The 25,548-nt window shown below is 42.2% G+C and overlaps 1 protein-coding gene across 2 annotated transcripts in view; it reads left to right on the top strand.

Moving 5' to 3' along the window:
* FMO5 (flavin containing dimethylaniline monoxygenase 5) overlaps positions 1-25,548 on the top strand; it is a 31,502-nt gene that overhangs the window by 403 nt on the left and 5,551 nt on the right. For both annotated transcript variants that reach the window (XM_055140465.1, XM_004619171.3), the window contains exons 2-8: positions 68-241; positions 8,394-8,582; positions 12,609-12,771; positions 14,028-14,170; positions 17,613-17,812; positions 22,100-22,452; positions 23,945-24,017. In XM_055140465.1, the coding sequence (XP_054996440.1) occupies positions 107-241; positions 8,394-8,582; positions 12,609-12,771; positions 14,028-14,170; positions 17,613-17,812; positions 22,100-22,452; positions 23,945-24,017 (1,256 nt within the window). In that variant the 5' untranslated portion in view covers positions 68-106. The remainder of the gene's footprint in view (positions 1-67; positions 242-8,393; positions 8,583-12,608; positions 12,772-14,027; positions 14,171-17,612; positions 17,813-22,099; positions 22,453-23,944; positions 24,018-25,548) is intronic.

Raw genomic sequence — 25,548 nt, 5'->3', positions numbered from 1 at the left:
TAGGGCCGTCTGTCTGGAAAGCTCTTAAGGGATGTGTGCGTCCTCACTTTTGTCATCTCTTCCGTAGGACCTGTCCCTGTCGCTGAAGGGGAGGACCTCCGGAACCATGACCCCGAAAAGAATTGCTGTGATTGGCGGAGGGGTGAGCGGGCTCAGTTCTATCAAGTGCTGCTTGGAGGAAGGCTTGGAGCCCGTCTGCTTTGAAAGATCCGATGACATCGGAGGGCTCTGGAGGTTCCAGGTAAATCAGGCTCCTCGGTGCACCATAAGCATAAAGTCACCACGTGTACGATGCTTTCTCATCTGCTAGGGTAGAGCGTGGATTCCACCGACATCCTTCCGGCCTGCTTGATGCCTGCAGCACTATCTTCCCAGGGGATCCTCTCACCTCTGGATCTCTTTGGGTCACTTTGCTCTGGGCTGGCAGCAAAATGGGAGTGGGGAATCTCTCAATTTTCCTTGCATGTGCCCACAGAAGTGACACAGAGATCATTTTCAGTGAGGTTTGTTACTATCTAGGAGAGGATAACCATCCCAGGGGCTGACAAAATAACACGCATCAGAAACCTTTAGTGTGATTAAAAACATCCGTGGCTGGAGCCATTGCACAGCCTTGTACGTAGGGTTCGATACCCAGCATCCTATATGGTCCCCCGAGCACCGCCAGGAGTAATTCCTGAGTGCAAAGCCAGGAGTAACCCCAGGGCATTGCTGGGTGTAGCCAAAAAAAAGAAAAACAACAAAAAAAAATAAAATAAATCAGCCCGAGGCTGATCTTGTCCTGCATTAACAGGTCCTGGTCTAGAAGCCCTGTTTATGGTTCTTTTCAAGCTCCCCCTCTTTCCCTTCTTCCCTCCCTTCCTTTTCTACCTAGTTCCCTTCCTTCTTCCTTCCTTCCTTCCTTCCTTCCTTCCTTCCTTCCTTCCTTCCTTCCTTCCTTCCTTCCTTCCTTCCTTCCTTCCTTCCTTCCTTTCTCTTTTTTGCTTCTGGTTCACATTAGATAATTCTCTGATAACCCAAGGTCTTGAAGAGACTATAAATCTGTCTTTTTTGTTTTGAAGTTTTTTTTTTTCCCTCCCCTGTTTTGAAGTTTTACTTCATCTGAGAAGTCAAATCAACTGTTCAAAGTCCTGTTTTCAGTAGAGGGCAAAGGGTACGGGCAGCTGATTTTCTAGACCTTGCACTTCTCAGTTTTAATCTGAGATTGTCTTTAATCTGCACATTCAGTCCTGAAACTTACCATACTGAGATATCATCTAGTTGGATGAGAGCGAGAATATTGGGGTAAAGAGCGTGTCTTATATGTGGCCAATGCTGGCACTATATTTTCCCCTGAGCATTGCTGGGGCCAGCCCTGTAGGCCCCTGAAGAAACCTGATGCTCCCTGGCACAGTACAATTGGAGCCGCATCAAATCTTTGAACCTCACATTGAACCCCTGGCAACAGGAGGGGCCCCGGAGCCTCCTGATTGGTGCTTGGGAACCCTCCCCCAGAAGATATCTACTTCATGATACTAAGCAAATTAAGCATTTTAGTTTCAACCTCTTTTCCTGATTGTCATAGTGAGATACTTTGTATTTACTTTTAAATTCACTTTCAAAGCTACTGATGGTATTGAAGTATCCAGATACCTGTTTTATAGAAACTAATGGGGTGTAAACTATGGAAAGGACTCCAAAGGAAAGGCAGAGTTCTCAGATGAACGGTCTTATGATCTTTTACATCATGGCTCGGTCTTTAGGGCCTATTTGATAATAGTTCTTCCTCACATCTGGAATGAACCCCGCTTTAACAGAGCCGTGTGCTTTTTGTTAGAATCACTATCTGGGAATGAACTGGAAGGCTGCTAGTTTCTGGTCAGCGACCAAAAATTCTGTAGAATTCCAACCGTAACCTAGTGTCAAGGTTAAGAGCATAGTTTGGCCCAAATCTTGAATCTTCACCAATGAGGGACACTCATTAAGCCCTTATGTACTTCAGTTTCCTCATCTTTAAAAAGATGTGTGCAGTGCCCACTCAGAGTTATTGTGGGGATGGGACATTATGTATGCCATGAATGACCACATATCAGTTCCTGCCCAGTAGCTGAAGTGGGACTCACATTTGTTGCCACTGGAAAGCTTCCTACTTAGGTCCGATTTGGCAACGACTGATCAAGTATGAAATCAATTAACACTGGGAGGGATCATCTGTTGTACTGGATTGTCAGGTTTCTGATCTTTATCTCCAGTGTGACTTATACTTGTTCCATGCTAAACATTTCATTTGAAATTTTTTTTAATTGTCTTCTTGGAAAAATTTCTGACTTTTGTTCAGTGGAACAAATTTTTGCTTTCTGAACATCTGAACAAATATATGCATTCAAAGATATAAGCTCTATCAAGGTGATAGAGCTTATACACAGAGAGATCTGGTAGCCTAGCCCTCTTTTTGTTTGTTTTGATTTGGGGGGCCACAGCCAGGAGTGCTCAAGGCTTACTCCTGGCTCTGTGCTCTGGGATCACTCCTGAGAGGACTGAAGGACAGTATGAGGTGCAGGGCCTCAAACCTAGGTCAACCACATACAAGGCAAGCACCCTGTCCATTGTGCTATCTCTCTGGCCCCCTGTAGTAGCCCTCTTTATCTGGGGTTTGCTTTCTGCATTCTCATTTACCTATAGTTATCAATGCTCCAAAACTATTGCATACAGTGAAGATTTTTGAAAGGCCATATTCATATGACTTTTAATACGGTAAATTCTATATTTCTATCTTACTGAAAGTTACCATTTTTTTATCTCTCACTATGCTTAATGTGTAAAGCATGTGGTGCTAGACACGAGGAACCAAATATATGGCTCTGTTTCCCTCCAGAATTTCTTCTGAGAGCTGCCTCTCTGCCCCTGCTTGCCTCTTACGTGGCCTCTGCTCTCCCCCACCCTGTGACCCTCTATTTCATGTAATTCACTGGGGCTTTCACCCCTAGGAACCACCTGAGAACGACTTTGGCTCAGGTTTTCCCTTCTCCCCTCTAGGACAAGTCCCAGAGAGTCAGAAAGTGTGTTTTTCTTCTCAGATCTCCTGGTATGTGCATGTTCTTCTCTCTGCTCTACTTTCTCTCCTCCACATGCCATATAGAGTCAGAGAAACCACTTGCCTCCCTCTTGCTTCCTAGCAGGAATTATACGTCATGTTAAGTTACTCATCGTAATCCATTCTTGATCTCCTCACTAAGGTTTTTTGTCTAGTGAAATCAAATTTATTAAGGTATAATTTATTTATAATAAGTACTTAATGTATAGGTGTTGATAAAGTTTGAAAAATTTATAAACCCATGAAACCATCACCACATTAATATCTGAAACATTTTTATAACCCAAATGATTCTTATGAGCCCCTTACAAGGGGCTTTTGGCTTTTTTTTTTGGTAATCTATTTTTAATGTAAGAGTACTGCTATTTATTCAGACTTTGATTAAGCTGATTGAATTGGGCATGAACTCCACATTAAATTTTTTAAATATTTTTAATTGTATATCCATGAGATAGACCATTACAAAGCTGTTCATAATTGGGTTTCAGTCATACAATGATCCAGCACCCATCCATCCATGACTGTACATTTCCCACCACCAATGTCCCCCATTTCCCCACCACCATCCCCCAACACTCCACCCCCTACCCCCAGCCTCTCTCTATGGGAGCTACTTCCCTTCTTGCTCTCTCTCTCTCCTTTTCCTTTTGTGCATTATGGTTTACAATACCAGTGCTAAGAAGTCATTATGTTTGTTCAGGGCATTCATTTTTATTGGGACGGTAAGGCTGGAGTAGCTTTGCAATAGGGTGACCACTCTGGGGTATGGATGTGACTACCAAGGCTTCCAGAAGTACAGGGAGGCAGGGGAAGGTAGCCCATCCCAACCCTGAGAAAGCCCGGAGATTTCAGTCACAAAACCCCCATACCAGAATTTTCAGCAAATGATATTTGGTGAGGTCCGTCCTGAGACGGTGGAGTATGGTGGAGTATGGAGCCAGGGCTATGGTGGTTATTTTGGCTTGTGAAAGCAAGTGTCTGCTGGGGGGCTCTATTTGGGTTGGCACAGGCCAACCTGATTTACCCCAGTCTGTTCAATCATGTGTGGGTCCAAGATTAACTGCAGCTTTTGATCTCTTTTGAGGTTTATTTATGGATCTCTGAAATAAGGCCAATAAATGAGCTAGTATAGCTGAGCTGGAGGTGGTTTGTGGGCATGGCTCCCACATACCTAACTTTTGGCCATTTAATTTCTTGGTAAACTTGGTCCCAAGTTGTTAGGGTCCAGCCAAAGGCACAGCAGCAATTTGGGGGTTTCAGGAAGCCTGAAGGCACCATCAGGCTGCTGATGCACTCACCCCACAGGTACATGCTGGTGCACCATACCCCCTTTTTTGGCAATTGAATTACCATCTTCACTACTGTTTGCTAGAATTAAATGTGGACCTTAGGTGCTAAATTAATGAGACCTATCCTTTGAATTTTCATGTTCTAATATAATGGAATAGTTGACTAACATTTTATGAAATGCTAAAATTGTAATATGTATTCAAGGCTGGGAAATAATTATTTTTTTTTGTTTTATGGGTCATACCTGACGATGCACAGGGCTTACTCCTGGCTCTGTACTCAGTAACTACTCCTGGCAGTGCTCAGAGGAGCATATGGGAACCTGGGAATCAAACGTCTGTCCACTGTGTGCAAGGCAAATGCCCTCCTTGCTGTACTATGGCTCCAGCCCCAGGAAATAATTTTTAAATATTCTTTAGCCCACTTACACTTTTGAAATTCCTAGGGTTTCTTAAATTTGTGTTTGGTTGGAAGGGACCACTCCCAAAAGTACTTGGGGAATACTCCCAACTCTGTGCTCAGGATTGACTCCAGTGGTATCCAGGGATCAGAGGCAGGTCTTTTGCATGCAGAGCATACTCTCAGTTCATTGAGCTATCTATCCAGCCTCAGTGTGGCTTTTTTCTTTTCTAATAATATCTAAGCATCGTGATTTGCAATATCATTAATACTTAGTGTTTTGGGCCTATAGCATTCCAATACTACACCAACCGCCAGTGACTCAAAATCCCATTCACTCATCATATGGAATACCAGGGATTGAACCTGGGTTGGCCACATGTGACCCACTGTATTATCATTCTGGCCCCAGAATAGATTTGTTTAAATTGTAGATTTAACATCTTCTCTCCTTCCCCAAATAGGAAAACATAAGTAAATAACTGGATGGATGCCAAAGCACAGGGACTCAAGAGGTATACAGGATTTAAGACACTTGCCTCGCATGTAGCTGACCGTGGTTCGATCCACAGCACCAAATATGGCCCACCAGCTCTGCCAGGGTTCACTCCTGAGCACAAAACCAGAAATAGCTCCTGAACAATGTTGAGTGTGGCCCAAGAAGAAAAGGGCAATCATAGAGTACTGGTTCTAAGCTTTGGCTGCACTTCAAAGAATCACAAAGGTCTTCTGAAAGGAGACCTTTCAGAAATAGTTTTCTGATGCCAGCCCATCCTTGAGAATGTAACTTTGTGGACCTGGTGCCAATAAAGCTCTCTGTTGAGTTACTGCCAATGTATAATCGATGTGTAGTCAATGGCTTCTACCCCAGCTTTTCCAGATAACAAATGAGGATAGCATTGTCCAGTAGACAAAATCAACAGGGGCTGGGGCTGGAGCAATAGCACAGCGAGTAGGGCGTTTGCCTTGCACGTGGCTGACCCGGGTTCAATTCCCATCATACCATATGGTCCCCTGAGCACCATCAGGGGTGATTCCTGAGTGCAGAGCCAGGAGTGACCCCTGTGCATCGCCAGGTGTGACCCCCCAAAAAAATCAACAGGGGCTGGAGATTTCAGACAGGGGTTAAGGCATTTGCCTTGCATGTGGCAGGCCTGAATTCCAACCCCAGCACCACATAGTGTCCCCCAGTCCCCACCAGGAGCGATTACTGAACACAGAGCCAGGACTCAGCCCTGAGTACAGCCAGGGTGTAGCCCCAAAACAAAACAAATAAAAATGGTAATAGTTTATTGAATATTTTGGGAGCTGTAGAGATAGGAGTTAAGGTGTTTGCCTTATACACAGTTGACCCAGGCTTGGTTTCCTGCACTCTCCAAAACCACCAGGAATGAGCCTTGAGCACAGAGCCAAGAGTAAGCCCTAAGCACTGCCAGATGTGTTAAATACACCCCCCCCACACACACATACACCCACCATTGTTTATTGAACATTTCTGTACTTTGGTCTCTGTTAAATGCTGTGGAGATGGCCATAGCACATCTTCAGGCACCTTGCCATTTAGCTAAGAAGTGTGGAGAAAGAACTTTTGATATTAATGAGATCAGCTTAGGTGCTATGAGATAGCTGGGGTCAGCATATTACTGCGTACGCAGTTCTCAATTTGGTCCGCACATTAGATAAGGAGTGATTAATACAGCACCTGGGGATAGAAACCAGGCCTTTGTATTTTCTGGGACGCCCCAGATGATTCCCATGTTCAGACTGGTTGAGAACAATTCCATGAGACTTGGGGTTCAGAGACTTGGACCCAGAAACAGGACATCCATTGTCCTCCCTGCTCTCACTGAACTAGAGACATTTTTCTCCTTTCTTCTCACCCTCTCCCAGCCCTCCGATCTCTTCAGCTCCAAGCAGAGCCTCCCATCGCTCTTTTCCTCTATGAACTTCCCACTCAGATGTGTGAGTCACACGCCTAGGCAGGAAGTACAGTCAGAGGGTGGGGGGAGGGGTGTATGTTTGTTTACTGATGTAGGAAAAAATTGAAATTCAGGAGCAGACGTTTCTTTTTCCACTCTCTGATCCAATTCTGCCCTTCTGCTACTCTCTTGTATAAAATAGCAAGCTGACAGTGCTAAGTCTTACTTGGGGCCCAGGTATTTCAAAGGTTCCAGTTGTCATTGTTGACACAGATAACTTTTGTTGCATAAGTGACTTGGAAAATAATAGAAATAAATGAGTAATATCAGAGATATGATCTGGGATTCATTTAGTTTAATAATATTGATAGACCAGTTCTTGAGAGCTTAACTCAATTGGTATTCAACTTTGAAGTACAACATTGAAAGACAAAAAAAAATCTGGCCTTTTTTTTCCCATTATGGCGTACAATGCAATGCATTTATTATAGAGGAGACTTAGAAATGTTGGGAATGTGGCTCAGCATTGCCTCACATATATGAAGCTGTAGGTTCACTTGACATGGGGGGGGGGAAATAACTGAGGCTTTGAAATATATAAAATATATAAAAGATTTAAAAGACTATTATAAGCCATACAGTTCTTGCTTATAAGTAGATGACACCTAAATATCTATTGTCCTCTTTGCTCACATTTAAAATTTGCACTGGAACAGTATGAAACTAATATCCACAACCGGGGAAAATGGGCCAGGAGGACTGGTCAATGGTTGGTCGATGGTGTGGGAGATGGAAGGTAGTTAAGATAGAGGAGGATCCATTATGACAATATTAGTTGGAAATGATCACTCTGGACAAAAACTGCATGTTGAAAAAAGGTAAAGGGATATATATGATAACCTTTCAGCATCTGTATTGCAAACCAAATGAGAGAGAGAGAGAGAGAGAAGAGAGGTGCCTGTCATAGAGGCAGGCAGGGGAAGGGAGTGGCTTGAAGGGGTGGGAGGGAAACTGAGGACACTGGTGCTAGAAAATTACACTGGTGAAGGATGAGTGTTGGAACATGGAATGACTGAAAAGCAATCATCAACAGTTTTGTAACACTCTATCTCATAGTGATTCAATTAAAAAAAAATTTAAATAAAATTTGCACTGAGAGCCAGAGAGATAGTGCAGGCAGTAAGGTGCTTACCATGCATGTGGTCCACCCTGGCTCCATCCCTGGCACCATAAAGTGCCTAAGCATTCCCTAAGCACAGACCTGGGATAGTCCCCAACACAACCATGTGTAACTTCCCCTGGAAAAAAAGAAGAAGAAGGATTTTGGCTGGAATAATTAAAATGTCTGAGGACAGAGTGTATCTCTCTGCACCAGTCTTCTCTTCTTGCACCTCCTCGGAGTTGGCTGGTTCCAGAACAAGGAATTATTTCTTAGACAGCAGCTGGCTGTTCCTAGGCAAACCCTCTCAGATACCAAGACAGTAGCTGCAAGACTGTCCGTAGCTTCCACTACTACATCATTCTGTACTGCTTCACATGCTGTTTTTCATAATGACAATTCAGACTCGGGGAGGGGGCTACACAAAGGTGCTAATATCGGAAGCTATTTTTCAAATGAGCACTCCTTCCGGAAGTGCCTTTCCAAACATCTGTTGACTTCTTTCAGACTAGGAAGTTGATTCTCAAGTCTCAATAAACACTACTTATTGCAGGAAAATCGTGAAGAAGGAAGGGCCAGTATTTACAAATCAGTGATCATCAACACGTCTAAAGAGATGATGTGCTTCAGTGACTACCCCATCCCCGACCATTTCCCTAACTTCATGCACAACTCCCAGGTCCTGGAGTACTTCAGGATGTATGTGAAAGAATTTGGCCTCCTCAAATATATCCGTTTTAAGGTAAGGAATGCTGTGGGTTATCTTTGTGTTTGCAGTTGTCAAGTAAGCAAATAATGGGCTTCTATTTGCCAGTGTCCACATATGAAGATTGGCTGAAAGGCACAAGGACCTTTCCTAGCCAGATAAAGATTCTACTCTTCATCTTTTCCGTGCCTGAACATTATTCATAGAAAGATTCCTCTTTGCTTTTGGTTGGAGATCTGTAAGTCACTTGCCAGAAGGTTTCATCTTCTTCATTTTATAACATGTGATTGAAACAGACCAGATTAGAGGAATGGTTTCCTAGATATAGAGGGGAAATTGGCAGGATTGGAACTTTAAACCTTCTGGTTCCAGTTTGTTTGCTGCTGCTTAACCACTTACCTCTTTGAGTCTTTCCTAGTCACTTATGAAGGCCTTAGTTTATGTGACCACAATATCCTGGTAATGTCATTTAGGGGAAGTTATTAAGCAAGTAAAAAGGTAAGCTCTGGTGTAAAGGGAAGAGCACTGTGGGCTAGAGTGATAGTATAATGGGCAGGGCTCTTGTCTTAACATGCAGTTGACCCAGATTCCATCCCTGGCACCCATATCATCCCCGAAGCTGGAAGGAGTGATCCCTGAGTACAGTCAAGGGTTGGCAATCCTCCTCCCCAAAATTTCATTTAATAAAGAGAAGAACACTAAACTGAGGAATAAAAACTTGAATTCTGGTCTTTGCTCTATTACTAACCAAACTGTAGCTTCTAACCAAGTAAGTTTCTCAACTTCACTTTGTCTTAATCTTCTTATGTTTATTACAACATGATTGTCCTAGATCACTTTAGGGGATTCTTTCAATGCTAAAATATTCCATCATTTTTCTATCACTTTTAACTGTGGCCACAAAAGAAATTTCTGATAGCTAATAGAAAAATCTATCACTTTCTACTTTCTGATCATTTTGCTAAACTCTACCATTCTCTATTTAACAACAATGATAAAATGGTAGAATTGAGTAAAAACATAGCAAATTAATTACTTGATTTTTACAAAATAAAACCCACTAATATTTTATTACACCTCTCTCAGCTCATCTCCACGCCGTCCTCCTTTCCGTCAGGGAACCTTGGTTCAATCATCAATGTCCAACAGTATTTTTAATTTTTTTTTCATGTTTGGACCACAGTTGATGGTGTTCTGGAAACCATGTGGTGCCAGGGATAAAACCCAAGGTTCCCATATGCAAATCACATGCTCAGCTCTTTGAACCATCTTTCTGAAATTTCCATTTATTTATTTCAGTGCTATGTATTAAACCTGCAGCCTCTTTTTTTTTTTTTTTTGGCTTTTTGGGTCATACCAGCGATACTCAGAGGTTACTCCTGGCTCTGCACTCAGAAATTACTACTGGTAGTGCTTGGCGGACCATGTGAGATGCTGGGGATCAAACCCGGGGTGGACCTGTGCAAGGCAAATACCCTACCTGCTATGCTATTGCTCCAGCCCCTCAGGCCTCACTCTTACAAGTCTAGTTTTCTACCACTGAGCTATATTTCAGCTGTTTATTTATTTTCAGAGCCAGGATTTAAACTTAGGGCCTCATATATGATACATGTATTCTACCTCTGAGCCAAACTTCCAGGCCTAAATTTCATTTTGCTTGTTCTGTTCCTTAATTGTATACCTATGTCTTGTATACATGGTTAAAATCATCCAACACATCTTTTTACCCTTATGGCTTATTTCATATAATTCCCTCAGACTCCCTCCATTTTGTTACAAATGACAAAATTTTACCTTTTATCATTGAATAATATTCCCACATATAGATATATCACATCTTCATCCTATCAATAGATTCAGCACTTTGATGGCTTCCACATTATTGCTATCACTGTCACTATCACTATCATCCCGTTGTTCGTCGATTTGCTCAAGCAGGCCCAGTAACATCTCCATTCATCCTCGCCCTGAGATTTTAGCAGCCTTTCTTTGTTTGCCCTTCCCAACGATGCCACATTAGAGGCTCTTTCAGGGTCAGGAGAATGAGACCCATCACTGTTACTGTATTTGACATATGAATATGTCATGGGGAGCTTGCCAGGCTCTCTCGTGCAGGCAGGAAGCTCTCAGTACCTTGCCAGGTTCTCCAAGAGGGAGAACTAGGCTATAAAATGTCACGCTTCTGAGAGCTTGGTTTTATAGTTTCTGAATGTTGGCCATTGATGAGATTACACGGCTCAGGGGGCAGTTCGTGGGTGTGACTTCCTAGCTACTGGAAAATGGGGGATCTGGGCAGAAGAGGCCCAGTCCCGATCTGAGCAGGCTTGGAGATCTCAGCCCCAGGTTCACACACCTGGGTCCTCTGCCAGTTCCTTCATGCGTGACGCTTGTCCAAGCATATGGAGAGGGGCCTTGAGCATAGCTGTGGCTGGGTTCCGGGGGTCTTCAGCTGCCGGGGTTCTGCTGGGGGGGTGGGAGACTCAAACCACCCCCTCCGAGGGGCCCCGGTGAAGACAGCCAGGCGGGGGGGCAAGAGACACATTATTGCTATTGTTAATAATTCTATTATAAACATTGAAGTGGGTTTAACTTGTTCTGTTTATGTTTTCATATTTTTCTTAGATACTCAGGATGAGACTGCTGTATATTATGGTAGTTCTATCTTCAGTTTCTTGGAGAAGCTCCATAATGTTTCCCAGCAGTGTAGGGGGTTTTCTTTTCTCTGAATTGTACCCTGAACAATGCTTGTTCTCGATGTTTTCTTAGGCTGGGTAGAGTAATCATATTTACTAATGTTTTTATAAAGATAAAAATGACAGCACTGACTGTCCCATCTAACATTCTCTTTTTAATCAATAGAAACTATAGTTTTTAACATTAAATTTCCTTCTTATTGATTCGTCATTAATTTACAATATTAAATAATTATAGGGATCTATCTTAACACCTCTATGTGTGTATAATCGTCAGCATGACTACCACTAAACCTCCAGTGCCATTCCCTGACTGAAAAGATCCCTATACCCATCCCTCCATCCCTATACCCATCTCTCCCTCCATTTCTCTCCATATTGTAACCATCAACATTTTCACCAAGTTAGTTTTGTTCAAAGTCTCTTTAATTGGAGATATTTGAAAAATGGGCATTGGTGGGTGCCAAAGAAAGGTTCATTTACATAACACATGAGTCACTGAGATTCTTTTCTACTCCAGTGAGAAAGGCAGCCCCATAACTCAGTCCTATGTTTAAGTTAGACAGTGAGAACAGAATTTAGGGTAAGAAGACATCAGAGCAGTGACAGGGATGAAGCTCATTGGAGCTGCATATACCTCATGTGTGTGAGGGCCTGGGTTTAACCCCCAGCACTCCCCATACACACAAAATCACTGTATCACTGTGATCATGTTGCTCATCAATTTGCTTGAGCGGGCACCATTAATGTCTCCATTGTGAGACTTGTTGTTCCTGTTTTTGGCATATCAAATACACCACGGTAGCGTGCCAGGCTCTGCCGTGGGAGCGAGATACTCTCGGTAGCTTGCCAGGCTCTCCGAGAGTGACGGAGGACTTGAACCCAGGTCAGCCACATGCAAAGCAGATGCCCTATCTGCTGTGCTATCACTCCAGCAGAGTGATCTAAGGCACCAGACACACTAAAATAGGGGGAAAAAATAACAAAGGTTACAGGAAGCCAGAGGGGAGAGGAGCTCAGAAGACAAACAGACACTTAGTACCTGGAGTGTCTAATAGGCACAAAGAGAAGTTCAAGCTTTATTCAGTTGTTAAATTGCTTGCAGCATGGTCCAGGAGGGCTAGTGATTTGCAGTCTTTCAGAAGCAGCAAATAATGCAGCATAAGCCAGGCAGCTGCTTCAAGGAAATGTCTTACTCTGGCCAAACCATTGTCCCCATGGATCATCAAGTAACTTGATCATCAAGTCGATCATTACTTCTCCATGAACCCTGATATGGGTTAGCACTGTACCCGGCGAGTCTGTCAGGAAGGCTGTCCTCCGTCCAGGCTGTGCTCACAGTCCCCTGTCATCATCACTTTCTTCTCAGACCTCTGTGTGTAGTGTGAAGAAGAGACCCGATTTCTCCACTTCGGGTCAGTGGGAGGTGGTTACGGAATGTGAAGGGAAAACAGAGGCGAGTGTCTTCGATGGAGTCATGGTCTGCACCGGCCATCACACGGATGCTTACCTGCCTTTGGAAAACTTCCCTGGTGAGTAGTCAACCAGAAGGAAGATCCTGGAACTGTGCCCCTGAGGAATGGGAGAATCACGATCTGAGTGCACCCTTCATTGGGATGAAATAATTTATTATCCCAAATCAGCAGGTTCCCCTAAAAAAGTATCAGGGTAACTTGCAGTACTGCCATGTGGGACATAGAGATAATGGTACTTTGATGATTGAGGGAATTTATGGAGCTGTATATTCAACTTCACAGTGACTTCAGTTTTTCTGGGGATGTAATATTAATTCACATCAGGCTAGGTGCGGGCTTTTTAGCCATTAAAAGAAACAATGAGGGGCTGGAGTGATAGCATAGCGGGTAGGGCGTTTGCCTTGCATGCGGCCAACCCGGGTTCAAATCCCAGCATCCCATATGGTACCCTGAGCACCGCCAGGAGTAATTCCTGAGTGCAGAGCCAGAAGTAACCCCTGTGCATCGCCAGGTGTAACCCAAAAACCAAAAAAAAAAAAAAAGAAAAAAAAAAGAAACAATGATACTGAGTTTCTAAGGAAGAAATTAAAGCTTCAAGAGAAGAATTTACTTACATACCTTGGCCTAGATTTTTATTTTGAAAAAAATAAAAGCACTTGCATCAAGAAACATTGAAATATTGAAATGTTTCAATATTTTAAATATTTGAATGTTTCATCTTTCAATGAAATGATGTCACTGTCACTGTTATCCCGTTGCTCATCAATTTGCTCGAGCGGACATCAGAAACATCTCCATTGTGAGACCTGCAGTTACTGTTTTTAGCATATCGAATATGCTACAGGGAGTTTGCCAGGCCCTGCCGTGCGGGCAAGATACTCTCGGTAGCTTGCTGGGCTCTCCGAGAGGGGTGGAGGAATCGAACCCGGGTTGGCCGCATGCAAGGCAAACGCCCTACCGCTGTGCTATCACTCCAGCCCTCAATGAAATGATAGTAGGTATTTTTTTTTTAAATGAAAAGACCAAAAAAAAAAAATGGTTTCTGAGGCTGTCTGAATTTGTGAGTTTATAGGTCCCAGAGAGAAACAGAACCTGATTTAAGCAGATGAGTTAGGATAAGGAAATCACAAAATTCTGGTCTCAGCTTACAGGAGAAGAAAATAGATAATAACAGAACTGGGTAGGCATAAGAGCAGCTGAGTCGAAGAGCTCAGGTAGAACATAGGCATGAACTCTGCTCACAGGGAAAAAAGAATTCAGAAAATGATATCAGGTAAACTATCACCCAGTATTTATCTTCCCTTCTCTTGCAGGGATCGAGAAGTTCAAGGGACAGTACCTCCATAGTCGAGACTATAAGAACCCACTCTGCTTCACTGGGAAGAGAGTCATTGTCGTTGGCATTGGGAATTCTGGAGTGGATCTGGCTGTGGAGATCAGCCACAGAGCCAACCAGGTTCATATCCATCAACTGTCTACTTTGTTTTACCAAGGAAGCAGCAGGTGGACCCCTCAGAGGGCATGGAGGCCTTCCTGTCATCTCTCAGAGACAAGCATAGGGCTCGGTTTCTTGTAGGGCCCAGGGTGTGGCTCAAATGGCAGAGAACAGGCCACAACCACAGGTAGAGCATTTGTGCGACTCTAGGTTGAGCCCCTGAACCACGTGTGTTTTGGTGGTACTCAACACCACTGGTCTGGCCCCAAATCTAGCAAGTTTACTAGTTAGATGTCTGTCGTTCAGCATGAACACAGCCCGCGTCCATAATTCTAATCAGCTGTTTCTAGACTCTTTGACTGGTTGAAATGAAGCTGTTAGAGTTCAGCTCCTCTCTTGGCTAGCAGAATTCTCTGAGGTGACGGAAACACAGGTCAGAGAGAGAGAACAGTAGGTAGGGCACTTGATTTGCACGTGCCCCAGTTGGGTTTGATTTCTGGCACCACCAAGGGTATTGCACAGAGCCAGGAGTAAAGCCAGAGCACAACTGGGCGTGACCCAAAACTAACAAAATATACTTGAAAAGATTTTTCAGAGAGGGAGATCTTTTTTCTCTCCACTTGGACAAAAAAATCGGTCTTTTCTTTCCAAAGATAATAAGGCTATCAGAGTGAAAAGTATCCACTGGGGAACACTTCCCAGGCTGCTGCCTCGACCTTGCATCCAGTTAGAAAACAAAGAATTACTCAGGCTGGAGTGATAGCACATCGGGTAGGGCATTTGCCTTGCATGTGGCCAACCTGGGTTCAATTCTCAGCATCCCATATGGTCCCTTGAGCACTGCCAGGAGTATTTCCTGAGTGCAAAGCCAGGAGTAACCTTTGTGCTTTGGGTCTGGGTGTGACCCAAAAAGAAAGAAAGAAAGAAAGAAAGAAAGAAAGAAAGAAAGAAAGAAAGAAAGAAAGAAAGAAAGAAAGAAAGAAAGAAAGAAAGAAAGAAAGAAAGAAAGAAAGAAAGAAAGAAAGAAAGAAAGAAAGAAAGAAAGAAAGAAAGAAAGAAAGAAAGAAAGAAAGAAAGAAAACAAAACAAAGAATGGCTCTGAAGCAATGTAGATCTCCTTGAGTGTTTGGATATCAGAAATTCTGAACTGGAAAGCGTCTTTGTCACAAATTCCTAGAAAAGACATGTGATTATTATATAATTATTATATATTGTTATTCATGTCTTTACTGTGTCATAACTTTTTGGGGCTGAAACAATGCCTGTTTGCTCTTCAGGATTTATCAGCTGTCTGATTTCAGGCAAGCTCTTCCCCCTCACCATGCCATTTATCCATAACATGGAGATGATAATATCTATCACAAGAGACTGTTATCTTAAATTTATCTAAGAATGTAAGGACCTAACAAAGTGACTTGCATGTCACAATTTTTTGTTTGTTTTTTTGGCCATACCTGGCAGTGCTCAGGGATCACTCCTGGCTAAAGGGAGTATATGATGGGGTGCCAGAGATTAAACTAGAGTCAGCCATGTACAAGGCAAGCGTCTTGCCTGACTTACTATGGCTTCAGCCCCACGTGTCACAATGTTTAATAAATGGAAGTAACAGTATTGATGATATGCTAAGGAAACCAAAATTAGGAATGTTATACCTTGCACCCTGGAGAAAATACACTTGGAGAGATAGATAATGCATTCAAAATGTTTTATACAAACTGCAATTATTTTTGCAATAGTATGATGTCAAAGGCAAAAAAGACCAGATTTTGTCTTCCATAATCTTCTGTGCTTTCAAGTTTTCATCCCACGATTCAGAGTAGATTGCAAAGGTGATAAGTGCTAGAGAAATGCAGCAGATGGCAGGGGCCGGAGCGATAGCACAGCGGGTAGGGCGTTTGCCTTGCACGCGGCTGACCCGGGTTCGATCCCCGGCATCCCATATGGTCCCCAAGCACCGCCAGGGGGTAATTCCTGAGTGCAAAGCCGGGAGTAACCCCTGAGCATTGCTGGGTGTGACCCAAAAAGCAAAAAAAAAAAAAAAAGAAATGCAGCAGATGGCAAGAAAATTGTCAATCAAAAATTGTCTGTGGCATCTACAGGCAAGAAAGAGGCTTGACCTGGATCTTGAAAGTGAAAAACTGAGGGATTAATAGGATAGGGGACTTTTCGTAGAGGGATAATGATGTTCAGTAAAAGTTCAGTAGTGGCTCAGAGCAAGACATATTTGGGGTCAGTGAACACACCAGTTTTATTGTAAGCTTAGTGTCTGAGAAGGAAGATAGTAGGAAACAAAATGGAAATTAAAAATAAGATTGTCCAGGGGCTAAAAGACCAAACTTTTTTGTTGTTGCTTTGGGACCACACCTCTGGTGGTGCTCAGGGCTTACTCCTGGCTCTAAGCTCTGGGCAGGGCTCAGGGTACTAAGTACTAAGTATGTAATACTTAGGATCAAACCCAGGTCTGCCACATGCAAGACAAGTACCCTACCCACTCTACCATTGCTCCACCCTGAAAAGCCAAACTATTGAGTTTGACCTGATTCTGGAGGAAAATTAGGTATTTTAGAAGGACTATGAACCAGATGAGGCCAAATTGGTAGTACAATAGGTAGGCTTCCATGCAGCTGACCTGGGTTCAATCCCCAGCATCCCATGTGGTCCCCCAACCCACACCAGGAATGATCCCTGAGCACAGAGCCAGGAATCAGCCCTTTGCACTTCCAAGTTTGATCCAAAATAATCACTGTATCACTGTCATCCCATTTTTCTTTGATTTACTTGAGCGGGCACCAGTAATGTCTCTATTACACTCAGCCCTGAGATTTTAGCAGCCTCTCCTTACTAGTATTTCCCAACAATTGGAGGCTCTTTCAGGGTCAGGGGAATGAGACTTATCGTTACTGTTTTTGGCATATTGAATACACCACGGGTAGCTTGCCAGGCTCTGCCGTGTGGGTGGGATACTCTTGGTAGTTTGCCGGGCTCTCTGAGTGGTATGTATATATCTTTTACTGTATTTGGGATATGACTCCGCCATGGGGAGCTTGCAAGGCTCTCCTGTGTGGGCAGTATATTCTTGGTAGCTTGTCAGGTTTTCCAAAGGGAGAATAAGGCTATTAGATGTCGCATGGCCGCTTTGCGGCCTTGTGCTTCTGGGAGCTTGGTCTTATAGTCTCTGGATGTTGGCCATTAGTGGGATTACATGGCGCCGGGGGCAGTTTGTGGGTGTGGCTGCCAAGCTACTGGAAAATGGGGGTCTGGGTGGAGAAGACCCAGTCCCAATCCGAGCAGGCTTGGAGATCTCAGTCCCAGGTCCCACACACCTGGGTTCCTTTGCTGGTCCCTTCATGCGTGAGGCTTGTCCAAAATAATAATAATAAAAATAAAAATAATAATAATAATGATAATAATAAAGGACTATGAACAAGAATGGAAGAGGCAAACCATTTTTTCTGCACCCCAGGTATTCCTCAGCACTAGAAGAGGGGCCTGGATCCTGAATCGTGTAGGGGATAACGGATATCCCACGGATGTGCTATTGTCTTCTCGATTTAAGTATTTTATGCAGAGGATTTTTGGTGAATCATTAGCAAACTCTGTATTGGAAAAAAAGTTGAACCAAAGATTTGACCATGCGATGTTTGGCGTGAAGCCTAAACACAGGTAGGTCTGTTTCCAGCTCGGGAGTGGGGCAGTAATGGTGAAAACACAGGAATAAGGACTGTTCTCTGGGCTAATTGCTGAGCTCTGCTCATATTTTAAGAAAATCCATGAAAGGTGAGAGACATGGCTCGTGGTAGAGCCCATGCCTTGAATGTGAGGGGCTTGGGTTCAATGCTGGCACCATATGCTGCTCACCCCTCACCCCCTCCACTCCCACCCAGCACCATCATGTGTGTCCTGTAGCTCCTGAGCACCATCAGGAGAAGCCCCAAAATAAGAATGGCCAAACAAAAACAATTTAACCCAAAAAAATCCACAGACTCCAAGATCATATTTCCTTCTATTTTTTTTCCTTTTGGGTCACACCCAGTGATGCACAGGAGTTACTCCTGGCTCTGCACTCAGAAATTACGCCCGGCAGTGCTCAGGGGACCATATGGGATGCTGGGAATCAAACCTGGGTTGGCTGCGTGCAAGGCAAATAAATGCCCTACCCGCTGTGCTATCGCTCCAGCCCCCCAAGATCGTATTTCTACCTTGCTCCCATGTTAAGTTTTTCTAACCAACTCCTTTTCTTAATATTCAGATTTACTTACTACAGAACAGTAAGTACCCATATGCCCTTTACTTACTTACTCACTTTTTATAAATACCTTGCTTTCTATGAAAATAGATCATCCATATATAAAGGACACACACGCAGGGCTGGAGTGATAGCACAGAGGGTAGGGCATTTGCCTTGCACGCGGCCAACCCGGGTTTGATTCCCAGCATCCCATATGGTCCTCTAAGCACCGCCAGGGGTAACTCCTGAGTGCAGAGCCAGGAGTAACCCCTGTGCATCACTGGGTGTGATCCAAAAAGAAAAAAAAAAAACACACACATGCATGAATATGTTCATATTTTTTCTGAACCACTTAAAAAAATTGCAGTCATAGACACTATCCTAAATTCTTCAACATATATTACATAAGTGGAAAGGTATTCTCCTACATAAATATAATTATCACAATTGGGAAATTAAACATTAATAAATCTCCATTAGCTAATATATTACATATAATTGCTATTAATATAATCTATTAGCTAATTAATGATTAATTGTTAATTAATCTATTTATATTGGTTAATGTAATTTCTATTCCCCAAGCTGTCTCAGTAATATACCCTTTCTGTTTGGTTGGTTTTGGCTTTGGTTTTTGGCCCACCTCTGGCAATTCTCAGGAGTTACTCCAGGCTCTGCACTCAGCAATCAATCCTGACAGTACTCAGGGGACCATATGAGATACCAGGGACCAAACCTGGGTCAACCACAATCCAAGCAAAAGCCTTACTCACTGTACTACTTCTCTGGCCCCTCTTTTTCATTTATAAATTCAGGAAGCTGTCAAATATTACATTGTTACACTGGGTTATTATTTATCTTTATTCCATCCTATTCTGAAATCTCCTTTTTTTTTTACATGAACAGGGTTTTTTTTTAATTTTTTGTTTTGTTTTGTTTTTGCAGGGGAGAGGGAGTGGGGCTTACTCCTGCCTCTGTACTCAGGGATCACTCATGGCAGGGCTCAGGGTACCATATGGGATTCAAGGATCAAACCTAGGTCGACCATGTACAAGGCAAGCGCCCCGCCTGCTATACTATTACTGTGACCCTTGACATGAACTTTTGAAAAAAGATTCCATATCAATTGTTTTTCAAAAGGACTCTATAAACATGGACTAAATGATTGTTTTTCCTCTGTTATAATCAGGCTAAAAATTTTTGGCACAAACACTCATAGGCTATATTGTGCCTTTTGGTGGATAATATAACTACATGATATCAGATTATTCCATATCATGTTGCTAAATTTCTTCACTTGGATAAAGTCGTATCTACTTGGTTTCTCCCTTTGCAAAGATCTCTTACCTTTAAAATTAATCAGTGGAGTGATACTTTGAGATTTTTTTTCCCTGACATTCTTTCACCCAATATTTCACCCCCTTACTGAAAACTACAGATAAACATCTATATATTTGATGACTATAAAATAATAGGAAATGTTTGGAATAATAGATAATAAGCAGAATAAGGAATTTACATTCTTCTTTATGATTTTTTTTGGCTTTTTGTGCCATACCAAACGATGTTCAGGATTACTCCTGGCTCTACACTCGACAATTACTCCTGCCAGCACTTGAGGAGTTATATGGAATGCTAGGGACTGAACCCTCATGCAAGGCCAACACCCTACCCACTGTAGGAAATGACATTCTAATTATGGTCTTAGAAAAACAAAATCTACATTATGCTCTGAGACATGCACAATTGATCTATTGGCAAAGATGGTCCAGCAGACAGGCTCATTAAACAGGTACTTAAGAATCTTATGCTTGGCCACAAGAAAGGCTGAATGAAGACAGTTTAGAGATATTGAAGAAATCTACACAAATGAATCAAATAATAATTTAAATAAGTAAGTGACAATAAATATATTTTAAAGAAGCCATTCAAAAGTGACATTGGAGATAGATCATAAAGGGATGGAGTAATAGGTGCAAAGGACAATTGCAATAGCTTGGGTGAGAGAGAGAACTGACAAAACTAGTCTGAGGATGTTAAGAAGAGACAGAGAAGAGACTTGGTGACCAAATTCACAGTTTTGTGAGTCAGACAACTTTATGGATAGTGCTGCTGTCAGTGAAAAGGAGAAAGATCAGGATCTAAGCAATAGTACAGCAGGTAAGATATTTGCTTGCCCACAGTCCAGGTTTAATCCCTGGCATCCCATATAGTCTCCCAAGCTCTTGCCAGGACTCTGGGCCACTCAAGTATTTAAAGGTAAGTGATCACACCTGAGCAACCCCCCCCAGAAAAAAGAAAGAAAAGGAAAGGAGAAAGATATGAGAAAAAGATGAAAACATGAGGGCAGAGAACAGAATCAAATTGTACCTAAAGGTTGGAATCAAAGCATAATAAGATGTAATAAGCCCATAATAATTGTATAAAATATATACATAAAGTAAATATATTCTAAGACTAGGTCAGCTCTTCCTGAATATGACAAGTTAAGAGTACTCAACCTGTTAATTTAGACCCCAAGGATTCATTCTGATTTCAGAGCAATAACTAGTAACCCCATATTTTGGAGGGATGCACCCTTATTTTATGTTACCTCTAGACACACTATTTAACAGGCTTTGAGGGTCCCAAGAGAGCACATAGAAAACCATTTTGATATAAAGTCTACAATCCTAGGCTCTGTAATGCTGGGCAAATACTTAATTTCTGTAGGCCTCCAGTTTTCTCATCTATAAAACCTAGGTGGTGGTCCACGATTAGAAGCTTGCCACAATTGGTGGTGGTCGGAGGGCAGTAGGATAGAAAAGGAGCCACTATGACAAAGATGTTGGAAATAATCACTCTGGACAAGAACCTAGTGCTGAAAGTAGATGAAGGGAGAAACATGATAAACTTTCAGTACCTGCTTGCAAACCATAAGGCCCAAAGAAGAAGAAGAAGAAGAAGAAGAGAGAGAGGGAGAGAGAGAGAGAAAAAGAAGAAAAGTGCCTGCCATAGAGGCAGACTTGGGGTAGGGGAGTGGGAGGGAAACTGGAGATATTGGTGGTGGGAAATGTACACTGGTAAAGGGATGGGTATGTCTGAAACCCAATCATGAACAACTTTGTAAGTCATGGTGATTCAATTTTAAAAATAAATAAATACTAAAACCTGGGTAGCACCTGTGCCACCTCCATCACTGAATGGGAGTAAATAAGTTGATGTATATAAATCCCCTGTATAAATACACACATATAATTTATTATATAGTTTAAGAAATGATTGTCTAAGTCTAGCTGCCAGTCTCTGAAACAAAAATGGGACCTTGCAGGATGCAGAGTCCAGTTTTGTTAGACTTCTAGATAGGTGAGTAGAAACTATTGGTCTCTGGCCTTATTGTATCACTGAAAACTATTACTATTCCATGAGGAACCATGGACGCAGTTCGTACATAAGACCCTTCCTTCACTTCTCCAACTTCTTTTTCAAAGCATCATTCAAAATCATTTGAATATCATTCAGCTTCTCCTATGAGCTCCAGATCTATGCCAAGCCAGCATGTTAAACCTTTCCAGAGTTTCATGTATAGACCAAGAAGGAAATGAATGGCATATTGTTGAATCACCTCCATAAAAGTAAAATTTCATTTACAAGGATATTTCTCTCTCTCTCTTCCCCCCTTCTCTCTTTCCTATTTTCCCACATTCTTTTTATTCTTTCCATCATCTCATTTCCACTTGCAGAGCTCTGAGTCAGCATCCAACAGTAAATGATGACCTGCCAAATCGTATCCTTTCTGGGAGGGTGAAGGTGAAAGGAAACGTGAAGGAGTTCACAGAAACAGCTGCCGTATTTGAAGATGGTTCCAGAGAGGATGACATTGATGCTGTTGTCTTTGCCACGGGCTATAGCTTTGCCTTTCCCTTTCTTGAAGATTCTGTCAAAGTAGTCAAAAACAAGATATCCCTGTATAAAAATGTCTTCCCTCCTACCCTGGAAAAGCCCACCCTTGCAATCATAGGCTTAGTCCAGCCCCTGGGTGCCATTATGCCCATTTCAGAACTCCAAGGACGCTGGGCCACACAGGTATTTAAAGGTGAGTGATCAAGTTCATCTAATTTATTTAATGTATTTGATGGAATATTTAATTATATTTATGGCCTTTCTTTGAAATAGTTTCTACAACATAGGTAATTGAGACAGTATTTGGCACAAATAGTCAAAGTTTATTTTTTGAGTGAATATAAAGACATAATTCATAACCATGGATGTGCATCAAAATATTATGATAAATTTTCCTAAATTAGGTCAAGGGGTGTCAGCCTCATGTAATGTTATTCTATACTTCACAAATGAGTGCAGTTCTTCTATGTCTGTTCCTCTCTTTCTGACTCATTTCACTTAGCATGATACTCTCCATGTCTATCCACTTATAAGCAAATTTCATGACTTCATCTCTCCTAACAGCTTCATAGTATTACACTGTGTAGATGTACCAAAGTTTCTATAACCAGTCATCTGTTCTAGGGCACTTGGGTTGTTTCCAGATTTGGGCTATTGTGAGCAGTGCTGCAATGAACATATAGGTACAGATGTCATTTCCACTGTGCTTTTTTGCATCCTCGGGATATATTCCCAGAAGTGGTATTTCGGGGTCATATGGAAACTCAATTTCTAGTTTTTGAAGGACTGTCCATATTGTTTTCCAGAAAGGCTGGACCAGTTGGCATTCCCACCAACAGTGAAAGAGCATCCCCTTTTCCCCACATCCACGCCAGCACTGATTGCTCTTGTTCTTTTGAATGTGTGCCAGTCTCTGTTGGTGTGTGATGATATCTCATTGTTGTTTTGATTTGCATCTCCCTGATGACTAGCAATGTGGAGCATTTTTTCATGTGCCTTTTGGCCACTTGTATTTCTTTTTTGAGGAAACTTCTGTTCATTTTTTCTCCCCATTTTTTGATGGGGTTACAGCTTCTTTTTTTCTTGTACAATTCTACTAGTGTCTTGTATATCCTGGATATTAATCCCTTATCAGATGGGTATTGGGTAAATATTCTTTCCCATTCTGTGGGCTCTTTCTGTATTTTGGTCACTGTTTCTTTTGAAGTGCAGAAGCTTCTTAGTCTGATGTAGTCCCATTTGTTTATGTTTGCTTCCACTTGCATGGTCAGTGCTGTCAAGCTTAAAGATGCTTTTAGCTTCAATGTCATGGAGAGTTATGCCTACATTTTCTTCTATGTACCTTTTAGATTCATGTCTGATATTGAGGTCTTTAATCCACTTTGACCTGACTTTTGTCTGCCACAGACTTTTACAACACATCATTCCCTCACCCTTGTATTTCAAGAGCCAGAATTGGTTGACAGAGAACAAGAAATACTTTTCAACAAAGCTAAACAGAGTAAATTCTTGATGTTAGTATCATTCTATTGTACTGAGGTAGGGGAAAGTTAATCAGTGGAGCCACTCTGAGCCCAATAAGTTCTGCTATATTTCTTTGAATTCTCCACAGCATAATAACTATTAGTAGGATTGTTATTCCTGCTGAGATATTTTACACATAACATTTTTATTTTTCTCTTTAGGGCTAAAAACATTGCCCTCAAAAAGCGAAATGATGTCAGAAATAGCTAAGACTCAAGAGCAACTTGCAAAAAGGTAAAGATAATGGTAAAGTTGTCTACTTAGCTTTTAAGGAGAACAACTGTATACCATATTTATCTTCCTTGAGTTAGTGAGGTGCCGATGGGCTATTCCAGATCTGTGGGAGCTTGGCTTGAGGGCACTGTGTGGGCCAGCAGCCTGGCGTCCTGAGGCCCACTCAGGGTGTAGTGGGTGAGAGCATGAGTGGTTTGTGTGATGGGTTCAAGAGCAGCCTGCTCTGCAGTACTTGGGTGACCATGCTAATTCAACCCTCTGCAGTGTGGAATTTGGGCATCATCACTTGGAAATTTTTAATTGGACAAAATTTTTATTTGGACTAATGGGGACTGGAGAGATAGTACTGCCAGGAAGGCTCTCGCTTTGTACTTGGCCAGTTGGGTTCGATCCCCAGCAGTACATATGGGCCCCTGAGCCCTCAGGAGTGATCTCTGAGCACAGAGCCAGAAGTCAGCCCTGAGCACCACTGGCCTAAATCAATCAATCAAACAAACAAACACAAATGAACACTAACAGTAAGTTCCTAGCTTTTTGTGGAAAAGTCAGGGAAGCAAATCATTCAAGGCCCAAAGGGGTAGGTGATTTTCTTCAAGTTTTGTCTGACCATGCACTCCCCTTTATGTAAGCTTTCTATTGAACTATTATCCTTTCTCGTTATTCTCCTATTTTTCTGCCTTATTTTTACTGCTGAACTTCTGCAAACTAAAGCATATAAGTAAACTGTATGCTTCTCACCCTCCTAAGCCCTGACATGCTGCAATGTTCGTTCTTACTCCTACAAACTTCTTCTGAGGCTTGGTCATCCCTGACCAACTTTACACTCCTTCCTCTCAGTCCTGACTTGGTACTGTGTAACTTCCCTTCCTTCAGAGAAGACTTCAGTTCCTTATTTGTGTGGCACTGAACTAGCCTATCCCCACTTTCCTGTTCTCTTTCCTTTACCTCATTTTTTCCTAATCACCTTCCTATCATGAGCAGTTCCCACAGATATAATTTTTTTTAATGTTTTTATTGAATCACAGTGATATACGTAGTTACAAAGTTGTTCATGACTGGATTTTAATCATATAATGTTGCAACACCTGTTCCTTCACATTTCCCACCACCAATGGTCCCAGTTTCTATCCCGAAAACACCCCCCCCCAACCGCCTGCCTGTATGGCAGACCCTTTTCTTCTCTCTCTCTGTCTCTCTCTGTCTCTCTCTCTCTTCTCTCTTTTCTCTCTCTCCCCCTCTCCTTTTGGGTCTTATGGTTTGCAATACAAAAAAAGAAAGGTTATTAGGCATATCCCTTTGCCTACTTTCAACACTCACTTCTTGTCCAAAATGATCATTCCCAATTATTATTGTCATGTTGGTCCCTTGACTATCCTAACTGACCCATGGATATAATTTAACCTCTATGGAGAGTCAGCTCTACTAGCATGCCAAGTATATGCATGCATTTATTTTTTTAATTTTGAAATGGATATTTATTTTATTTTATTTTATTGGGTTTTTGTGAGGAGCCACACCCCACAATATGCAG

Source organism: Sorex araneus, chromosome 5 (genome assembly GCF_027595985.1).
Source record: "Sorex araneus isolate mSorAra2 chromosome 5, mSorAra2.pri, whole genome shotgun sequence".
Taxonomy (NCBI): domain Eukaryota; kingdom Metazoa; phylum Chordata; class Mammalia; order Eulipotyphla; family Soricidae; genus Sorex; species Sorex araneus.
This window is presented reverse-complemented; position numbering and strand designations above follow the sequence as displayed.